Below are 20,110 nucleotides of genomic sequence, written 5' to 3' on the forward strand. Positions count from 1 at the left end.
GATGAGGTCAGGAGGTACTTTTTAAATCTCCACTTGGTCCTGCTCCAAAGTGAGACCTCTTTGGTCAAATTTGGTGATATATTTAGAATGGGTTATAGGAATTAAATTTCCACAATGTTTTTTTTTGGGTAATATTGAAGGGTTAAGACCAAAATTGAAACTATCTATATATCAAAAACAATTTTTAAAAATTGCCTTAGCAGTAGCAAGAAAATATATAGTGGAAATCAGATACCCACCTGGGTATAGAATGTTGGAATACAGAAATGCATAGTTATGTTCCTTTGGAGAAGATCACTTATAATTTGAGAAATAAGTATGATGTATTTTTGAAAATTTGGCATCTGTACTTAAGAATTAAGGGAATTAATTTATAGACCTCTTCCTTAAGTCTTGAACTTCATTAACCTCGTTGAAAGTATTTAAAGTTATAAATTATTAACTCCATGAGGTGAGGGAGAACTTCTAGCAACCAGGTTTCCATTCTTGTTTCTTACTTTTCTTTACTCTTATGTTTTCTTATATGTTTCATTTCCTTTCTTTTTTCCTTTTTATTCTTCTTTCAGGGTTAGTTTAGTGGGGAGGGGGGTTGGGGTTTAGATCATCATGTAATAGATATTAATATCATGTAATGATATTAATAATTGATTGTCATATTTTGTATTTGGATATTATTACATGTGTGGAAAACCTTTAAATAAATTTTTTCTAAAAAGTGGTTATCAGCAGGATGGATAAAAGGGAAATAGATGAAGTGTAATTGGAGCTTCAAATGTCACATGCAAGGCTGTTGTATAAGGTCTAGACATTGACATTGATAGAGGTTTTTTTAAAGTTGCAATTTTTGGAAATTTGAAATAAAAACAAAAATGCTGGAGCACTTAACAGGTCATGCCACATCTGTGAAAAGAGAAACAGTCAATGTTTCAGGTGAAACACCATTAAACGGAACAGGGGAGAGACCGAGAGTGAGAGGAAGTTTTTCAGTCAAGGAATTGAGTGCAGGAGTTGTGACGTCATGTTGCAACTGTACAAGGCCTTATTTGTGCAGTTCTGGTTACCCTGCCACAAGAAGGATAATCACTGACCACATCATTTCACTGTATTATGGACATGCCCCTTGTTCCACCACTGCCCTCCCGCATATTCCCAGCTACTCACTAATTTGCTTTCACTCATTTGTAGTTCTAATGAAGGGTCTTCAATCAGAAAGATTAACTGTTTCTCCTCAAATTTCCAGCATTTTTTTATATTATTAGATGATCAACTAATAAGAAGTTGGGTTTAAATGAATTGTCCTTTGAGTAAAGAGGCTGCATTGGACATAAATCTTAGAGAATGTATCTGGGCAAGTAGTTGAAGAGTCAGTGAAACAGTGACCAAGGTGTCAAGATAGCAATGGAAAGGAATAAGGATAGTCTGGAAATTAAGGTCCTGAATTTGGGGAAAGGTTAATTTAAATATCAACTCAGGACCTGGCAAAAGTAGACAGGGGACACCTACTTGCAATTCAGTCTACATTCATTAAAGGGAGACAGATGGATAGTCTGGTCAGTTGGATGAAAAATAGCAAATGGAATTTAACCTGTATAAGTGCAAGGAGATGCATTTGGGCAGGTGCATCAAGGCATACAGTAGAAGGAAATTGAGTCATGTGGAAGAAGAGAGGGACCATTCCCTTGTTTTTATTTATTTTTTTATTTTTCACACTATGAACCATACTGACCAAAATACACACAAACATTTCCCTCTTGAATATACACAGTGTCATTTTCTCCCCTTTCCCCCCCTTCCTTCCCTCCCTCCTTCACCCCCCTCCTCCCCACCCACTCAACGTTCAACATATATGATACATTAAACCCATTAAACAATGTCATCACACAATGAAAATAAACAAGAAATTTGTGTCTTCTACTTTTACCTACTGGGTCAGTTCATTTCGTCTTCTCTTTCTGTCATTTTAGGTGGTGGAGGTCTGCGGTAGGACTTCTCTGTTGTGTTCCATGTATGGTTCCCAAATTTGTTCGAATACTGTGATGTTATTTCTTAAATTATATGTTATTTTTTCCAATGGAATACATTTATTCATTTCTATGTACCATTGCTGTATTCTCAGGCTATCTTCTAATTTCTAGGTTGACATTATACATTTTTTTGCTACAGCTAAGGCTATCATAATAAATCTTTTTTGTGCTCCATCCAAATCGAGTCCAAGTTCTTTACTTCTTATATTACTTAGAAGAAAGATCTCTGGATTTTTTGGTATGTTGCTTTTTGTGATTTTATTTAATACCTGGTTTAGATCTTCCCAGAACTTTTCCACTTTCTCACATGCCCAAATTGCATATACTGTTGTTCCCGTTTCCCTCTTACAGCGAAAACATCTTCTTTGAAGGCAACAGGACAGGTCAACAGGATGCTTCCCTTTAACAGCACAAGCATATATAAGGTAGAGAAGTAATGTTAGTGCCCTACATAGCACTAGTTAGACAGGTTGAAATTGAGTGGAGTTCTGATCACCACGATGGAGAAGAGATGTAATTGTACTGGAGATAGTGCTGAGGAGATTGCCAGAACTGGAAAATTGTGGCTATGAGGAAAGATGGGATAAACTGGGGTTGAATTTTCTTATTGTGGTTTACAAAACTGAGGGATCTAGATAAAGTAAATAGGAAGCATAAAAGTCAAAACCCAAGGACTGTAGATTTCAAATAATTAGAGTGGAGGTGAAGAAAATCTCATGCTCCAGAAATATTTGCTCTGGAACTCATTGCCATAAAAGAAGCATAAGCCATTGCAGCATTTCAACGGAGCTGAATGTGGTCTGAAGAACAGTGACCAGCAGGGCCACAAACCCTGGGATTAGGCCAAGCAGCTTTCTCTCAACTGGCAGAAATACAATATTGCTGTAGATTTTGTAGTTTAATGCACAAAAGTGTCCATAGGAAGAAAAGATATATAATCAACGTTTTGGCCCTAAGCCTTTTGTCAAAGTATGAGCAAAAAGCAGGCAGGCACCTGAGTAAAAAAATGGGGGGGGGGGGGGAGAAGGGGCAGGGGGAGGAGCACAGGCCAAGATTTTGTAATATTTTCTACATTTGTATTATTGTGAAATAATGAATTGATTGAAGGCATCTCTTCAGCAAATCATCATGTTTTCAAGTCTGAAATTAAAACTTAAGGCATTGTGATTTGATTGCCCATTGAAATGTCCTCATACCTTGAAGAAGGGCTCAGGCCTTTACTTCCTATGGAAACTGTGAGACCTACTGAGTTCCTCCAGCATTCCTGTGTTTTTGGTACTATCACAGAGCCTACAAACTTCCATGTTTCACACTAATGCTTGGTATAATTTCATCCACACTGTTCCCATTAGAAATATGTGGTATATTAATATGAATGAATTATTGTGATTGTATAATTAATTATTTGAGTTATCTAAAATTGAACATTTGTAAACCATTGTTGGGGACTGGTGTTATTTTAAAGATCTTGATTACGTTTTAGTCTTGTTTGTGACTGACTTGTTTTTATTCTATTAGCACAATTGAAGTCCACAGCAGAAAAGGGACTGGCATCACCTGTAGAGCAGCAGAATGAATGCTTCAGTTGGTTTTATGTGGAATGAAACAGGCTTGGGGCTGTTGAAATGGGAATTAATTAGATTGAATAAAATGATGTTAAGTAAAAAATTTAAATTTCTTAGTCATATCATTGTGTTAAAGTTTGCAGATGAGATAAACCTGGAGAAAATAGGGGCACGGACAGAAGTTTGCTGGGATACAGAAATTAAGAACAGGGAGTCATGTTCCAATTTGGTCACAACTTGTCATTCTGATCACCACACTGAGAGGGTGGAGAGGATATTGCCAGAGATGGAACCTTTTAATTATGAGGAAAGATTGGAAAGGTTGGGTTTGTTTCCTTGAAGCAGAAAAGAGGTGGAGGAAGACCTAATATAGGTATACAAATTGATGGTGGACGTTAGATAGTAGGAATCATTACCCCACAGCAGAGATCTTTAAAATGAGGGTATATGATAATGAGTAAGAGAATATAGAACAGTACAGAACAACAAATAGTCACATAAGGACTGTAGATGCTGGACACACCAACTCAGGAGCAAAAATATAAATTAATCTAAGACCATCTACCTGCATATGATCTGTATCCATTCCCCACATGTTCATGCCTCTTAAACACCATGATTGCATCTTCTTCCACTACCTCCCTCATGACTCATTCTAGGCAGCCACCACTCACTGTCCATGTAAAAAAAAAACCTGCTTTACATGTCCCTTTTAAACTTTTTCCTCTCACCTTAAAGTTATGCCCTCCAGTATTTGACATTTCCATTATGGGGAAAAAGTCTCAGTGCATGTCCAATCTGTGGCTCTCTGAACTTTTTAAAGTTTTTCAGATTATCATCAGCCTCTAATACTCCAGAGAAAACAATCCAAGTTTTCCCAATAATTAATACTCTCTAATCTAAGCAACATTATGGTGAATCTCTTCTGCACCCTCTCTAAATCTTTCACACCCTTCCTTTACTGTGGTGACCAGAACAGCAGAGAGTGCTCTAAATTTATCCTAACCAAAATTTTGTATAGTTTAGAGGGGATCTGAGAAAGAACTTTCACCTAAAGGTGGTTAAAATCGGGAACTCACTGCTTGAGTAGGTGTTCTCTCACAACTACATGAATGTTTGAATTGCCAAGGCATAGAATACTCTGAATGAAATACTGGTTAAAGAGATTAATATCTTTATGGTGAATTGTGGAGAGAGAGGAATTTATTTTTCAGAGATACAGCATGTTAACAGGCCATTTTGGTCCACAAGCCCATGTTGCTCAAATACAGCCACATGAATGTGGGAAGAAACCAGAGCACCCGGAGGAAACCCATACAGATCACGGGGAGAATGTACAATCTCATTACAAATAGCAGCAGATTCAAATCAGGCGCTATAATAACGTTGTGCTAACTGCTAAGTTATCCGTGCTGATCTTCTGAAGTTCTTCGGGTCCTGGAAGGTTGAAAAATGGAAATTAAGACATTTTCTAGGGTTGACAAGCCTTAAATGTGGGAAGGTTCGATTGAGAAACCTGTAAAATCTCTGGGTATATAATTTGAAGTTCTTCTTTTCATTGTTTCTGATCGATTTCTTATCCTTCCTTAGAATCCCAGCTAAAGGATAACCCAGCCTTTTCCATGCTCAATGATTCTGAAGATGATGTGATTTATGGGTGAGTAATGTCATGATTCAAAGTCATGTCTAATTAAATTTAAAAAAACTTAATTGAGGGATTCAGCATTGTAACAGGCCCTTCCAGCCCATGAGCCTCTGCCACCCAATTACACCCATGTGATCAATTAATCTACTAACCCCGTACGTTTTGGAGTGTGGGACAAAGCAAGACCATCCAAAGAAAACACACAAGGTCACAGGGAGAACATACAAACTCCTTACCGACAACATCGGATTCGAACCCATGTTGCTGGCACTGTAATAGCATTACACTAATCACTACAATAACTGCTGCCCGTACACTAATAAGCTGATTAAAGTGTTTCACTTATTAAATCATATTTACTTTTTTGATGTTTTCCAAGAAAATCCAATCTAGGAATGAAAGTTTATATTATGATAGCTCCTACGAAAAGTGATGCTTAGAAAGTCAATAATTTCCAATTTAGCCTCTTTGGAGAAGTACTGAAGGTTGTGCAGTCTGCCTCGAAAGGACATGCACTCTTGCAGGTGTATTGTTTTGCTAACATTTTTATTGCATGCTACCAAAGTGTATTAGTGTATAGGTTAAATAAGTGAATGCCTGCAAGTGCATCCCATTGTTTTTCTGTGCCACTTGATCTAAATTTTTGAATAGAATAAGAAAATCACAGTTGTGGTGCGCACAAACATTAGCATCACTGGAAGTGCTCAGATAGGACAGAATGGTGGGCTCATCTATTAAGGCTCTATGGTTAGAATCGGGAAGTCACTGCTTGAGTAGGTGTTCTCTCACAACTACATGAATGTTTGAATTGCCAAGGCATAGAATACTCTGACATGAAATACTGGTCAAAGAGATTAATATCTTTAGAGTGAATTGTGGAGAGATAGCGATTTTTTTTCTGAGATACAGCATGTTAACAGGCCCTTTTGGCCCATGAGCCCGCAGGACTCGAATACAGCCACAAGAATGTGGGAGGAAACCAGTGGAAAAGGGATGACTATAGTAATGGGATGGTATTATAGGGCGCGCAATAGTCAGCAGGAATTGGAGGAGTAAATCTGCAGAGAGATAGCAGGCAGCTGCAGGAAACAAAGTTGTGATAGTAGATGATTTTATTTTTTTACCTATTGACTGAGATTCCCATACTTTAAAAAGGGCTGGATGGATTAGAGTTGTCAGGTGTGTTCAAGAAAGTTTTCTAAATATTTTCTAAATATAGGGGTACCAACTAGAGAGAGTGCAATACTGGATCTCCTATTAGGGAACAAGACAGGGCAGGTGATGGAAGTGTGTGTAGAGGAACACTTTGGATCCAGTGATCGCAATGCCATTAGTTTCAAGCTAATTATACATAAGGATAGGTCGGTTGAGTTTTTAAATAGGAGAAAAGCTCATTTTAAGAGAATGAAAAAGGATCTGGCAAGTGTGGATTGGGACACGTTATTTTCTGGCAGGGGTGTGCTTGGTAAATGGAAGTCTTCAAATATGAAATTTTGAGAGTACATTGTTTGCATGTTCCTGTTAAAATTAAAGGCAAAGTTAACAGGCATAGGAAACTCTTGTTTTAAAGCATCTGGTTAAGAAGCAAGAAATGTAAAGCAAGTATAGGCAACAAACAGGATATGAGATACCTGAGGAGTATAAAAACTGCAAGAAAATACTTAAGAAGGAAATCAGGAGGTGAAGGGAAATCCAAAGGCCTTCCCTTTAGAGGGGATCTGAGAAAGAACTTACACCTAAAGGTGGTTAGAATCTGGAACTCACTGCTTGAGTAGGTGTTCTCTCACAACTACATGCCAAGGCATAGAATACTCTGAATTAAAAACTGGTCAAAGAGATTAATATCTTTAGAGTGAATTGTGGAGAGAGAGGAATTTATCAAGAGCAAAAGGAGAGCAAGGAACAAAATTGGTCCTCTTGAAGATAAGAGTGGTCACCTATGGATGGAGCCAAAAGAGATCAGAGAGATCTTAAATGGTTTATTTTCATCCGTATTTATTCAGAAGATGGTCACAGAGTTTATAGAAGTGAGGCAAACAAGCAGTGAGGTTATGAAACCGATACAGATTAAAAGTAGGAGGTGCATGCTGATGAGTCATAAAAGGGTGGATAAATGCCCAGGATCTGAAATGTTATTCCCTTGGATCCCTTGGATCTTGGAGGCTGGTGTAGAAAGTGTAGGGACCCTGGAATATATATATTTTTTAAGTCCTAAGCCACGGGAGAGGTGCCAGAGGATTGGAGGATAGCTAATATTGTTCTGTTTTTTTTAGAAAAGGTTCTAAAAATAATCCAGGAAATGATAGGCTTGTGAACCTGACATCAGTAGTGGATAATCCTAAGAGATCAGATGTATAATTATTTGGATAGACAGGGACTGATTAGGGATAATCAACATGGCTTTGTGTGTGATAGATTGTGTTTAACAAATTTATAGAGCTTTATGAAGAGGTTACCAGAAAAGTTGAAGAAAGAAAGGCTATAGATGTTGATTACATGGACTTTAATAAGCCATTTGACCAGGTTCTACATGGGAGGTTGGTCAAGAAAATTCAGTCACTTGGTATTCGGGAAGAGGAAATAAATTGGAAGAACCATTGACTTTAAAGAACATGGTAGTAGATGATTACCTTTCTGACTGGAGGCCTGCGACGAGTATTGTGCCTCAGAGATCGGCACTGGATCCATTGTTGTTTGACATCTATAAACGATCTAAATGATGATGCAGTAAATTGAATCAGCAAGTTTGTAGATGACATAAGGATTGGAGGAGTAATGGATAATGAGGAAGATTTTGAAGCTTGTAACTGGATCTGGTCCAAATGGAACTTAATGCGGACATGTGTAAGATGTTGCACTTTGGGCGGACTAACCAAGGTAGGACATACATGGTAAACAGTATGACTACTAATGACTGCAGTCAAACAGAGGGATCACAGGTAGGTAGGGTCGTAAGGAGAACGTTTAGCATATTCACCTTCATAAAGCAAAGCATTGAGTGTAGGAGATGGGATGTTATGGTGAAGTTATACAAGACATTGGTGAGGCCAAATTTGGTGCATTGTGTGCAGTTTTGTTCACCTAACTACAGGAAATATATCAATAAGATTGAAAGATTTACATTTAGTAAAAACACAGAAATGCTGGAGGAACTCAGCAGGTCTTGCAGTGTCCATAGGAGGGAAAGATATATAACCGATGTTTCGGGCCTGAGCCCTTCTTGAGCAAGGTATTATGAGCAAAAGCAGGCGTGTACCTGAATAAAAATGGCTGGGGGAGGAGGAAAGGAAGAGCAGTTAGGGGTAACATAGGCCAGGATATAAAAGGTGGTAATTGGATATGGATAGGAGGACAGGAAAGGTGAGAACTGATTGGGGGAGGGGGTGGCTCTGTGAATGCACAGCTGGAAGAAGGGAGGCAGGGTAAAAGAGAGAGAAAGAGTCAGCTCGAGGAAAGGAGAAATAGGGGAAGGGGAAGAGGGCTAACGGAAAGCAGAGAAATAGATATCAATGCCATCTGGGTGGAGGGTGCCCAGTCCATGGACAGACATGTCAGCATGTGAATTGAAATGGGTTGCCATTGGGAGATCCCTGGTATTGCAGTGGACAGAACAAAGGTGCTGATCAAAGTGATCCATTTTTCTATGCTTTCTGGCAAAAATAAAGCTGGTGCAGTGTCAACACTTTATGTCAAATTTTATAAAAATAAATCAATGAAATTGATTGGCACCTCCTTAATGTAAAGGGTTTGGATGAAAAAGAATTTGAGAAGTGTCCAAGAAGGATTCCTGACCAGATAGAGAAGTGGAGGAGTGGTTTAATTAGTTTGCAGATGATAAAGGTTGGAGGTGTTGTGGATAATATGGAAGGTGTACAACATATATAAACAGAATGCAGAGGTGGGCATAGAAATGGCAGATGGAGTTCAATCTGGAAAAGTGTGAAGTGATGCACTTTGGAAGGTCAAACGAAGCCAGAGTACATGGTTAATGGCAAGTTTCACAACAGTGTGGAGGAAGAGAGGGATCTTGGAGTCCCAAGTCCATAGATTCCTCAAAGTCACTGTGCATGTTGATAGGGTGGTTAAGGTGTGTGGGTGCTGGCCTTCATTAGTCAGGGATTGTGTTCAAGAGCCATGAGATAATGTTGTAGCTCTATAAAGCCCTAGTTACACCATACTTTTTTGTGCTCACTTCCGGTTGTCTCACTATAGGACAAATGTGGAAGCTTTAGAAAGGATTAGAGAAGATTTATCAGGATGATGCCTAGATTAGGATGAATGAGCTGGGAGTTTTTTCTTTGGAGTGACTGATAATGAGAGTTGACTTAATAGAGGTGTATAAGGTTATGAGAGGCATAGAGAGAGTGGGCAACCAATGCCTAATTCCCAGGATAATGGTCAATACCAGAGGATATCTGTTTAAGGTGAGTGGGGGAAAGTTTAGGGGAGGCGTCAGAGGTAACTTTTTTTAACACAGGGTGGTGGATGCCTGGAATGCATTTCTGGAGGTAGTAGATGAGGCTGGCACAATAGGGACATTTAGAAAACTCTTAGATTGGCACGTGGAAATAAGAAAAATAGGGTATTATGACCTGTGAGGGGAGGGTTCAATTAATCATGTTTATGTAGGTCGGAACAACATTATGGGCCAAAGGGCCGGTATTGTGCTGTACTGTGTTCTACTTTCTTAAATGACATCTGGATGCAAGGTTGAAGATTGTCGTTAAACTTGGATTTTCAGATCCAGCTAACTGCCATTAAAAACATGGAGTCAGAATTGGTTTTATCTGCTCTTGATTGAAAGGTTGCATACTTTGTACTATGCATTTGGCTTGTGGTATTTGCAGTTTGTTAGGGATATTCAAGCTTAAACAGTTTCTGCATGTGGCAATTATGGTACGAAATGTCTATGGGCATATGTAATTTGTAGTTTGATAACCAAAATAATCTTTATTTGTTTTTCAATTTGATGATAATACTGTATATCATAAGTCTACTTTGATTGTTTGAACCAGAACTTTGAAAGATGTATGTTCAATAACTTAAGAATTTTCTTTGTTAGGAGTGATTATGAAGAGATGCCTCTCCAAAATGGTCGTGCCAATAAATCAAAGTATCAGGATGAATCTGAAAGTGATTGAAATTCATCTTCAGAGCACTAATCGTTTCCAAGAACATATCCACCTTGTTAAATTTTGAGAATGGATGATGGAGCCATATTTTCTTTGAATAATTTTTCATGTCGGCATCCTGTAATCCTGTTTGCTGAAGACTCCCAATGGTAACTTCATCTGTAAATATTTAACATCTCAATCTCTGTGCATCTCATCTGTTTGTTCTGTCCTCATTGAGATATTAATATCTTCTGATGTGAGAAGAGGAAAACATCAAACTGAAGATGAGCACTTTTCCTTCTATGGCGATAAAAGGGATTGTAAATGTTTATCAGAAACCAAATCATGAAACTTCTAAACAAATGTTTGTATGTATGTATTATGAGCCCATTTTTAGAATAGTACACAAAATGATCAAAGACCTGAGGTGAGGTAATGATGTAACTTTTTCAAGCAAATTCATCCCCCCCCCCCACCCCCCCCGTTATTCGCACCGTAAAATTTATCTTCTTTCTAAAGTTAAACAAAAAACTGTGTTAATCAAGTGGAGTTTCTAACTCATTCTTTTATTTATGCTATTTTGTTAAAAAAAACATGACACAATGTTAAATACTTTGTTAATTAATGTTTAGTGCTACAATTTGAGAGCTAATATCAAAAAGTTAAAGCAGTAGTTTATTTTCTCTGATCATACCACGACAGCATTATTGTTTATAGTCTTATTTCACAGCAATAGAAATTAAATTCAACTCCCCTTTACCAGTAACACAATGGACACAACTTTGGAAACTTCTTCCTTCTTATTTTCTCTGTATTACGATAGAGCTTTTAATTCAGCTTTAGGAAGTATCATTGCCGTAATAGTCCTAAATTCTGACCTTAAATAAGGAAAATATAATCTATAACTCATCTTTCTCCCCATTGCAACCTCTAATTATCCCAATCCTACCAAAGTAAATACATTCTATTTTTCATTTTTATCTTCTTGAAGTATTGAAGCTTTCTTTTCATTGAATATCACATTATTTAGCAGTGTTTCACCTCTCCTCCCTTCAAGGTAATAACTTCAACAGAACAGAAATATTTATTTCAGTATCACCACTGTGCCATTCAAATGGATGCTTTTTAAATGTTCTAAATTTTGGATGTTAAAATTAGTTCACGACAAGGGTGATGCAAATTTAATTTTAATTATTCTTTAGTTCTGTCCTGATTAGTAAAGAAGTCTATGGAAATAGGCCCTTATCTTATCTGCACCAACAAAGTTATCCTTTTCAACTAGTCCCTTTTGCTTGCGTCTGGCCCATACCCTTCAAAACATTTTCTGCCCATGAATTCATACTGTTATCTACCTCTATAACATGACGACCCAGCTCTTATAAATGCCCCATCTGATGAAGCCAACCTAAGACTTCTTCACTACCTTGTCTAATTGTGTTGCCTCATTCAATACATACTCCCCCCCCCCCCCCCACCCTCCCGGACCTGTCCTTCACTGCGCATGTCCTACCTTAATTTAACTTCCCCAAATGCTCCTAACATTTGATTGTGTTAAATTCCATCTACCATTCCTTCGCTATTTTCCAGTTGATCTGGATCCAGTGCAATTTTGTCCAACCTTTTTCAATTTTCACTACTGAAATTTGTAAGTTTGTCAATGGCATCAATTTGGAAGTCATTTACAAACTATCCCACCTACATTTTCATCCAAATCATTAATATATATGATAAACCATGATGGATCCAATGCCAATCCCTAAGGCAGACCACTGGCCTCCAATCTGAATAACAACCCTACACTACTACCCTCTGACTCCTTCTATAAATTAAATGTTGTATCCAATTGCGAGGTCATAATTGGATTCCAGAAGATTACACTTTCTGGACCAGCTTACCTCGGCAAAAGCCTTACTAAAGTTCATGTAGATAACATCTACCAATCTACCCTTGACAATACTATTCAGTCACCCTTTTGAAAAACAATTAGATCTTGTGATGATTTGCTCAAAGCCAGGCTGACTTCACTAATCAGCCCATCTTTCCAAATTTAGAGAGATCCTGTCCTCAGAATCCCCTCCAGTAATTTACCCATTCTGATTTCATCCTCACTGGCCTGCAGTGTCCTACAGCCTTCTTAAAAAAAAAGGCGCAACATAAGCCAATGAGTTAAATTCGATTTGCCCTTCCTTGGCCCACTTTTCTGATTGATCTAAATACTGTTTTCAATAATTTAAGAGTATTTCAAAGGTAGACACAGTTTCCAACTGGGTTTCATATTTATTATGAATAAATGCTTCCTCTAATTGAGGTCATAGTTATATAGCACAGAATAGGCCCTTTGCCTAAATCATCCATGATGATGAGCTTGCCATTCTGGATATGTCCCATTTGACAGTATTTGGTCCATGTGCTTCTAAGCCCTTCCTATCCATAAATGTCTATTGAATATCAAAATTGTGCTGCTCATTCCAGAGTGGAAATAGTTTCTCCTAAGATTCCTCTTAAATCTCTCCTGTCCATCTTAAACCTGTGCCCTCTAGTTCTAGAATTGTCTTCGCTGGAGAAAAGACTGTGAGCATTCACTTCGTCAATACTCCTCTTGATTTTATAAACCCCTATGTGATCCGAGACTCAAGGGAATAAAGACCCAGCCTATTGAGTCTCTCTGAGTAACTCAAGCGCTCTCGTCCTGGGAACACCTGGACTCACTAACACACCTTATGCAGCTGCATAATGAGGTCCTGACTTTTGTACTCATTACCCTGCCCATAAGGCACAGCAAGCCATTGGTCTTCACCAACATTTTCAGCACTTTCAAGGAACTATGCTTCTGTATCCCTAAGTCTCTTTATTCTACAACTCTCTCCACGACACTACCATTCACCATGAAAGACCATCCCTGGTTGGACTTACCCAAGTGCAACAGTTCACATTTGTCAGAGTTAAATAACATTTGCACTCCTTGGCCCACCTTCCCAACTAATCTTGATCCTGTTGTAAATTGAGATATCCATCCTTGCAATTTTAGTGACATTCACAAATTTACTAATAATGGTAACGGCATTGTTATCCAAATTATTAATATAGATAACAAACAATAGTGGGCCCAATTCTGATCATCACAGTACCCCACTGGTCACAGACCTCTAAACTCAAAAATATCCCTCTAAGATTCATTTTATTGTCATGTAATAAAAACAGTGTCATATTACACAAAATTTCCTTTTGTCTGCTGTAAGGAAGACAGATTTGCCATCAGCAGAAACTGCCTGATGCGCCTCTTACAGTCAGAGATAAACAAAAGAGATCACCCCCCCCCTCCCTCCCAGAGTTACCAAGTGTCCATGGATGTGCCTGCAGTGCTCCTGCAGTCTCCGCAGCCACACAAAATCCAGTCCAATCCTTGGCAACCCGTCTCCAAATCTGAACTTCCAATACATTTAGGAACCCTACTGCACCCTCTCTTATCCCGGTTCTGATACCTTGTACCCCTTCAGCCAGTTTTGAGCTCGTCTCCAGCAGTCTGCAGCCTGGTGCGAGTCCCTTGACCACAGGTGCCAGCGTGGTTCCTCGCCTCGAGTCACCAATGGCCTGCCACCTGTGTGTTCCTCTCTGGTCCGCTACTGTGGTCATTGTCCCATGGGTTGTCTCTTCTGCTTCTCCTTGGCCGGAGGATGGTCTCCCTGTTTTCTGGTGCCCTGTACCAGTCCTCTGCTTCCCCAGAGTGTGCAACCCCTCGTGCCTGCTACCGATCATAGGTGCTACTATCTTGGGTCCAGACCCCGCGGTCACAGCATTTTAAGTAAAACTACCTTTATGTTGACTCCTTTAACAGGCCATTCAAAATGTGCAGAGCTGACAGCAGTTGAACTGGGCGATTGAACCCATGGGAGTGCTGTGTCTCTGCTCCCCACTCTCTGTGGGTTTGCACCAGCGGCAGTGCAGCCATTACAGCAGCTCCAGAGGTGCCACCATTTTTTTTGCTACCCTCTGACTCCTTGCATTGCCAGCTTCCTTTAGATCTCACCTTCCAAACTAACCTGCCATGTGGGACTCTGTCAAAGGCCTTTAGCAAACCCATATATACATTCACTGCCCTGTCCTCATCAATACTCTTGGTCACCTCTTCAAAAAACTATCAGATTTGTGAGACTCAATTTTCCACCACAAACAAATGCTGACTTCCTCCAGTCAGTCCCTGCCTATCCAAATGCTGGTAGATCCTGTCCTCAGCATCACCTCCTGCAATTTTCCTTATACTTCTCCACTACTACCAATCTGCCACCTTCCACTAAGTCGAGTCGAATCCAACGGCCCATCTCACCTTGGATCCCATGTGATTTAACATTCCAGGCTACCCTGCCATGTGGGACCTTGTCAAATGCCTTGCTAAAGTCCATGTACACAACCATGCCCCTGCCCTTATCAACCCGCTTGGTTGCTATCAGATTTGTGAGACATGATCTGACATGCACAAATCCCTGCTGGCTACTTCCAATCAGTCCCTGACTAACCATATACAGGTAGATTTTGTGCCTCAGAATTCCCTCCAGCAATTTTCTGACCATGAACAACAGCTCACTGGCATGCAGTTCCCTGGCTTGTCCTTCCTGCCCTTTTTAAACAATGGCACACTTTTAGTCACCCTCCAGTCTTCAGCAATTCACCCAAGACCATAGATGATGTAAATATTTTAGCAAGGGCCTCTTCCAAGTTCTTTCACAGCTTTCCACAAGGTGTAAGGATGCACTTGGTCAGTCCCTGGATTAGGATTTGTCCAGTTTAATATGCTCCATGTCTGTCAATACCTTCTTCCTGGTACTTGCATAGTTCAGGACTTCACAACTTGTTTCCTTCAATTCCTTGGCTTTCACGCTATTCTTCGCAATAAAGAATCTCACCCATCTCCTGTGGTTCCAGATAAAGACTGCTGCGTTGATCTTTAATGGGACCAATTTTCTCTCTAGCCACCCTTTTAATATGCCCGTAGAAACTCTTGGGGTTTTAATTTATCCTGCCTGCCAGATCCACCTCATGTCACAGCATGGTCTCCTTGGCCTTCTCAATTTCCCTCGTTAGCATATTCCCACATTTCACATCAAGGGATTTTTTTTTGATCCAGACCACTTATATCTGATGCATGTCTCCTTTTCCTGACCAGAGCCTCAATATCCCTCATCAACCAATGTTCCTTAATCTTGCCAGCCAACCATTCCCCCTAACATGCAGTGCCTGAACTTTTAAAATTTCACCTCAGAATTGGTATTTGCGATAGTTGAAGTTGGCAGGAAGACAGTGTTTGTGAGTGCATTGCGTTACTATATCACAAGGCTTTATCCATGACAATTGTAGTGCACACTCAGAAACACTCATGATCCAGTTTCTGATGTAGTTCTTCTCACGTTAATAGCTGAAAAAATATTTTTTCTGGTTGGAGGGAGGAGGCATGTTGACATAATGGATCTGAAACCTGGTTGTGATGTTAAATTCAAAGTAGTTTGACATCTCCCTGAGTCTGAATGCTTTTTTTTAACCACTGACCACATCTCCTCTCCAGGATATATTCATATTTGGTTTGGTGAGTGTAATTTTATTTTTCACTGGGTACATATTTTATCTTAAAATTAAAGATCTGATTGTTTAAGAGAGGTAGAGCCCTTTATTCATCTGCCTGATTGAGCATTATACTCAATCCCCATGTGGACATACAGGCTCACATCTCAAACTCTATATCTCATCTATTACCAGGAACAGCGCAGAGCACAAAGTATGCAGATGTGTGTGTTTATGATCACCAATGAGGAAATGTTGTCAATCTGAACTGAATGAGGTCTGCGATGAAGAATCCTGTTGTAGAGTGAGGAAAAGAGTCCCAGATCTCTGAGTTTATTAGTTTTGCTGGTATGATACTGTTAAATGCTGAGCTGTAGACAACAGTCTGACATGGGTGTTCTTGTGGTCCAGGTATTAGTGGAGGGCCAGCGACTTGACTTACTGTGGCAACAGGCAAATTTGAAATGGGTCCATGTCCTTCCTTAGACAGGAGTTGATTTGCTCCATAACCAGCTTCTCAAAGAGAGTAGTCAATGAGCCAGTTCACCTTGCTCTTCTTGGACATCAGGATCATGAAGTAGCGGCGTGAAGCACAGGGTCATTGGGACTGTGGGGGCTCATGAGGATCATCATTGTTTTTCCTTTCAAACTGAAAGTAGAACCCAATGAGCTCATCTGGTAGAGATGCTTTGCAATTACCAATCTTGTCCATGCTGTCTACCTTAGTATATCCCATTTGCCTGTGTTCGGCCTATATCCTGGTAACCCTTTCAACTTCATATACCTCACTAAATGTCATCTAAACATTGTAATTGGACCTGCCTCTACCATTTGCTCTGGCAGCTTGTTCCATATTCCCAATGCCCTCTGTGTGGAAAAACATGCCTCTCGGGTCCCTTTTAAATCTTTTCCCTCCACGCCCTCTAGACTCCCCTACTCTGGAGAAAAGACACTTTGGAATAGATGGCTTATTTTTCCAATGTCTCTTCACCTTAATTTCAAATAATTCACATAAATGTAGTATCAAATTGAAAAATCCTTTTTTCTGCAAGTTGATCATTTCATCCAGCTCAATAAATTGTTCTTAAAAGCCAAGCTCTGTCCAATTATAGCATTACACATTGAACTCTTTCTCCCAGGTTAGTTCAAAAGATTTACTGAATCTTCTAAAGACAACAGCAAGGATATTGTTGCAGAGCAAGTTGCATGAACAAAATACATTACACTGCATAGGGGAAGCCAATGTGGTATCGATGGCTTTTGATTAAGTATGGTGTTGATGAGGAAATGAGATTGATATGTACATATAGAATTCCAAGAGGTGGAATAAAGTGCTGTATTTAAGCTTGTGATGAAGCTTTGAAAACTGGAATGAAAGGGGCTGTTCCAGCAGAATGGATGTATAGTACAAAAAAGATTATATTATTTTATCCTAGTTCAAACAAAAAAAAATGGTAATAGTACAAGCTGTTTGTTGAGGTGTAGGAGCTGTCCCTGATTAGTGTATCAAGGGGAAGTTCAAAAACCTTATAGCTGATGGAAATAAACTGTTCTTGAACCTAGAGGTGCTGGTCTTTCTACCTTCTGCCTAAAGGTAGCAGTGGGAAGAGGTTGTGACCTCTTTTATAATGGTCTTTTATAATGTTGGGAGCCTTCTTAAGGCAGTGTCTCACATAGATGCATTCATAAAGCCTGTGATAGATCTGGTAGTATTTATTGCTTTGCTGGGCAGTTGAATGCAGTGATACAACCAGTCAGTATGTTTTTGCAGTAGACCTGTATATGTTTGATGGAGTATTCAATGACATGCCATATCTTTTCAGACTTCTTAGAGAATAGAGCATTTGGTGTGCCTTCACAGTGCCTTGATGCGCTGGCTTCAGGAGAGGTCTGAAATAGGGACTCACACTAGAACTTGAAGGATCTGGATATACAGGAAACAATTTCCAAATGTGCAGATTATCTGGAGGAGCAGTGAACTGTGAGGGAGTCAGGGGTTATTATGGACTGGTGTAGAGGAGGCAGAGGGAACAGTATTGAGAAACAAAGTTATATTTTGAATGGCACAATTCTTGGAGACAAGTCAGAGGGATTTATTGAAAGGTAGTTGAGAAGTCATTGACAAAAGAATACAGGATGTTGGGTTTTATAAATAGAAGCAGAATACAAGAGCAAGGAATTCATAGTGAACTTTTAATAGAATCAAAATTTTATGGCACGGAAAATCACCTTGGCCCAACTTGAGAGATATTGAAGGCATTGCAAAAGATGGAGGTTTATTCATTCTAGGGACTTTGGTGTTGTGGACATACTCTGTGAGCTGGGATTTCACCTTGGAACAAGGAAATAGGCAGAGCATCTAATGAAGGTATTTGAAATCATAAATGGTCTAGACTGAGTATAAAACAAGAAACTGTTCCTTTGGAGGGAAGGGCCAAGAACTAGTGGTAAAGAATGACAAAATTGGCAGAGCTGGCAAAAGGACCAAAAGTGTTAGGGATCTGATGTTCACTGCCAGGGTCTAATGAGCTGTTTCACTGGTTGTGATGGATCCAACTCCTTTAGCACTGACAGTCTGTGATAAAATAGTCACTAAGTGTGTTGTGATATTGATTAAAATAAGTATAGCCAAATCAACAGTACAGCTCCTGGTCTTGGTTGAATCATTCTGCACTCTACCAGTGACACTTCCACATGATAAAGAACTTCCTTAATTATATTGAATTGACCATGAGGTGAATGTTAAATCTACAGGCACTTTTACATAGTGTAAAACTATTGAGACTGAATTTTATTATGTAAATATCATTCTGTAATTTTTCCACTGGGATCTATACACATTTTTATGGACCGGTTGCACTATAATAACCACAGCCACCCCATAAGAAATAGGCTTAATGAATACAACGTTCCCCCTCCGACAAACTCCTCAAAACAGGAAGGCTGTGTAAAAGTGCCCCTGAGTAAACAACTACTTGACACACCAGAAATAAATATGCTAATTTTTTTCAGAATAATTCTGAAGTTTCTGTGTAAAAATGCCATACACCTTACTGACTCAGTAAGGGTGTTGCCATTTTTTAAAACTGTTAATTAGAAGATTAGCATCAAATAATATTGTCTTCACCTAGCCACTGTTAAAGTACATATAATGTAATGCGTGAGGGTCAGCACTGATTTTTCTAGATTGAGTCACGAATAGGATGAACAATGAATCTGTTCTTGCTGAGTCCATTCCCTTCTTGCGCTCACATTTCTGAGTATTGGGCTATGTTTAAACCTTTCTTCTTTTCCTTGTGTCACAACACGAAAGCTTTAAATGTGATCATTTAAAAGTTTGTATAGTTTCAAAGAAATGAACTTAACTTGATATTTATAATAGCTCATAATACTGGAACTAAGTATTCAAATGTCAGTGTACAAATTTGTGGGGATATTCTAATTAGATTTAAATAACTCATTTTTAATCTAGGCATGATTTAATTAACAATGAATAATTATAGATTATGTAAGATGTTATCAATTAAATGGGAATTATTAAAAATAATCTTGTTTTTAAACTGTATTGACTTATGGTTGAGGTCATGTTGTAGTTAAAGCAGACATATCTTGTGTTGATCCTGAGATTAGTGAGTGCAATGTCATGTTCACAAATGAGGAAGCAGTTTTTAGACGACTTGCTGCTCTTTGCTCTATTTATGGGCCAAGTGCTGTTTGGAGTATCCTTTCTAAAGGGAAGGAAAATCAGGAAGTATCATCCTGATACAGTCAAAGATGGCCCATAACTCAAAAACAGCAGTAAAGAACTAAAAACATTACTTTTTCCCAGTGATCATTTTTTAAAAATATAACTTAATTGCATTTTGAAATTCATAAAACCCAATAACATAAATCTCAAAACAAAGTTCTAATTCAACAAATCCAATGATCATTGATATACAGGTAATTGCATGATGCTGTAGTGGAGTTTGTCTCACAGGTATGGAAAATAAATAAATTCAGACTGGCTCCAGTCATTCAACATCATCACAGCAGGGACATGGGGAGATGGCATAGAACAAAGATGTGGGATCCGTCTCTTCCTGACTGGATTAATTAATGCCTGAAATTTAAAGACTGTTAAAATATGAAAAGTCTACCAGACAGAGTATTAAGTGTTGGAGCTACAAGAAATGAAGAAAGGAAGAGGTCAGAAGTAAAAAAAACTAG

General features: G+C 39.0%; 1 protein-coding gene across 5 annotated transcripts in view; it reads left to right on the plus strand.

Moving 5' to 3' along the window:
• Nucleotides 1-19,908, plus strand: part of tmem181 (transmembrane protein 181) — a 171,510-nt gene extending 151,602 nt beyond the window's left edge. For 4 of the 5 annotated variants that reach the window (XM_069932165.1, XM_069932170.1, XM_069932168.1 and 1 more), the window contains 2 exons: nucleotides 5,180-5,246; nucleotides 10,297-19,908. In XM_069932165.1, the coding sequence (XP_069788266.1) occupies nucleotides 5,180-5,246; nucleotides 10,297-10,375 (146 nt within the window). In that variant the 3' untranslated portion in view covers nucleotides 10,376-19,908. Of the gene's footprint in view, nucleotides 1-2,375; nucleotides 2,450-5,179; nucleotides 5,247-10,296 lie in introns of all 5 variants that reach the window. The other variant, XR_011355951.1, reaches the window with a different exon arrangement.
• The last annotated feature ends 202 nt before the right edge of the window (nucleotides 19,909-20,110 follow it).

The sequence above is a fragment of the Narcine bancroftii genome, chromosome 4 (assembly GCF_036971445.1).
Source record: "Narcine bancroftii isolate sNarBan1 chromosome 4, sNarBan1.hap1, whole genome shotgun sequence".
Lineage (NCBI taxonomy): Eukaryota > Metazoa > Chordata > Chondrichthyes > Torpediniformes > Narcinidae > Narcine > Narcine bancroftii.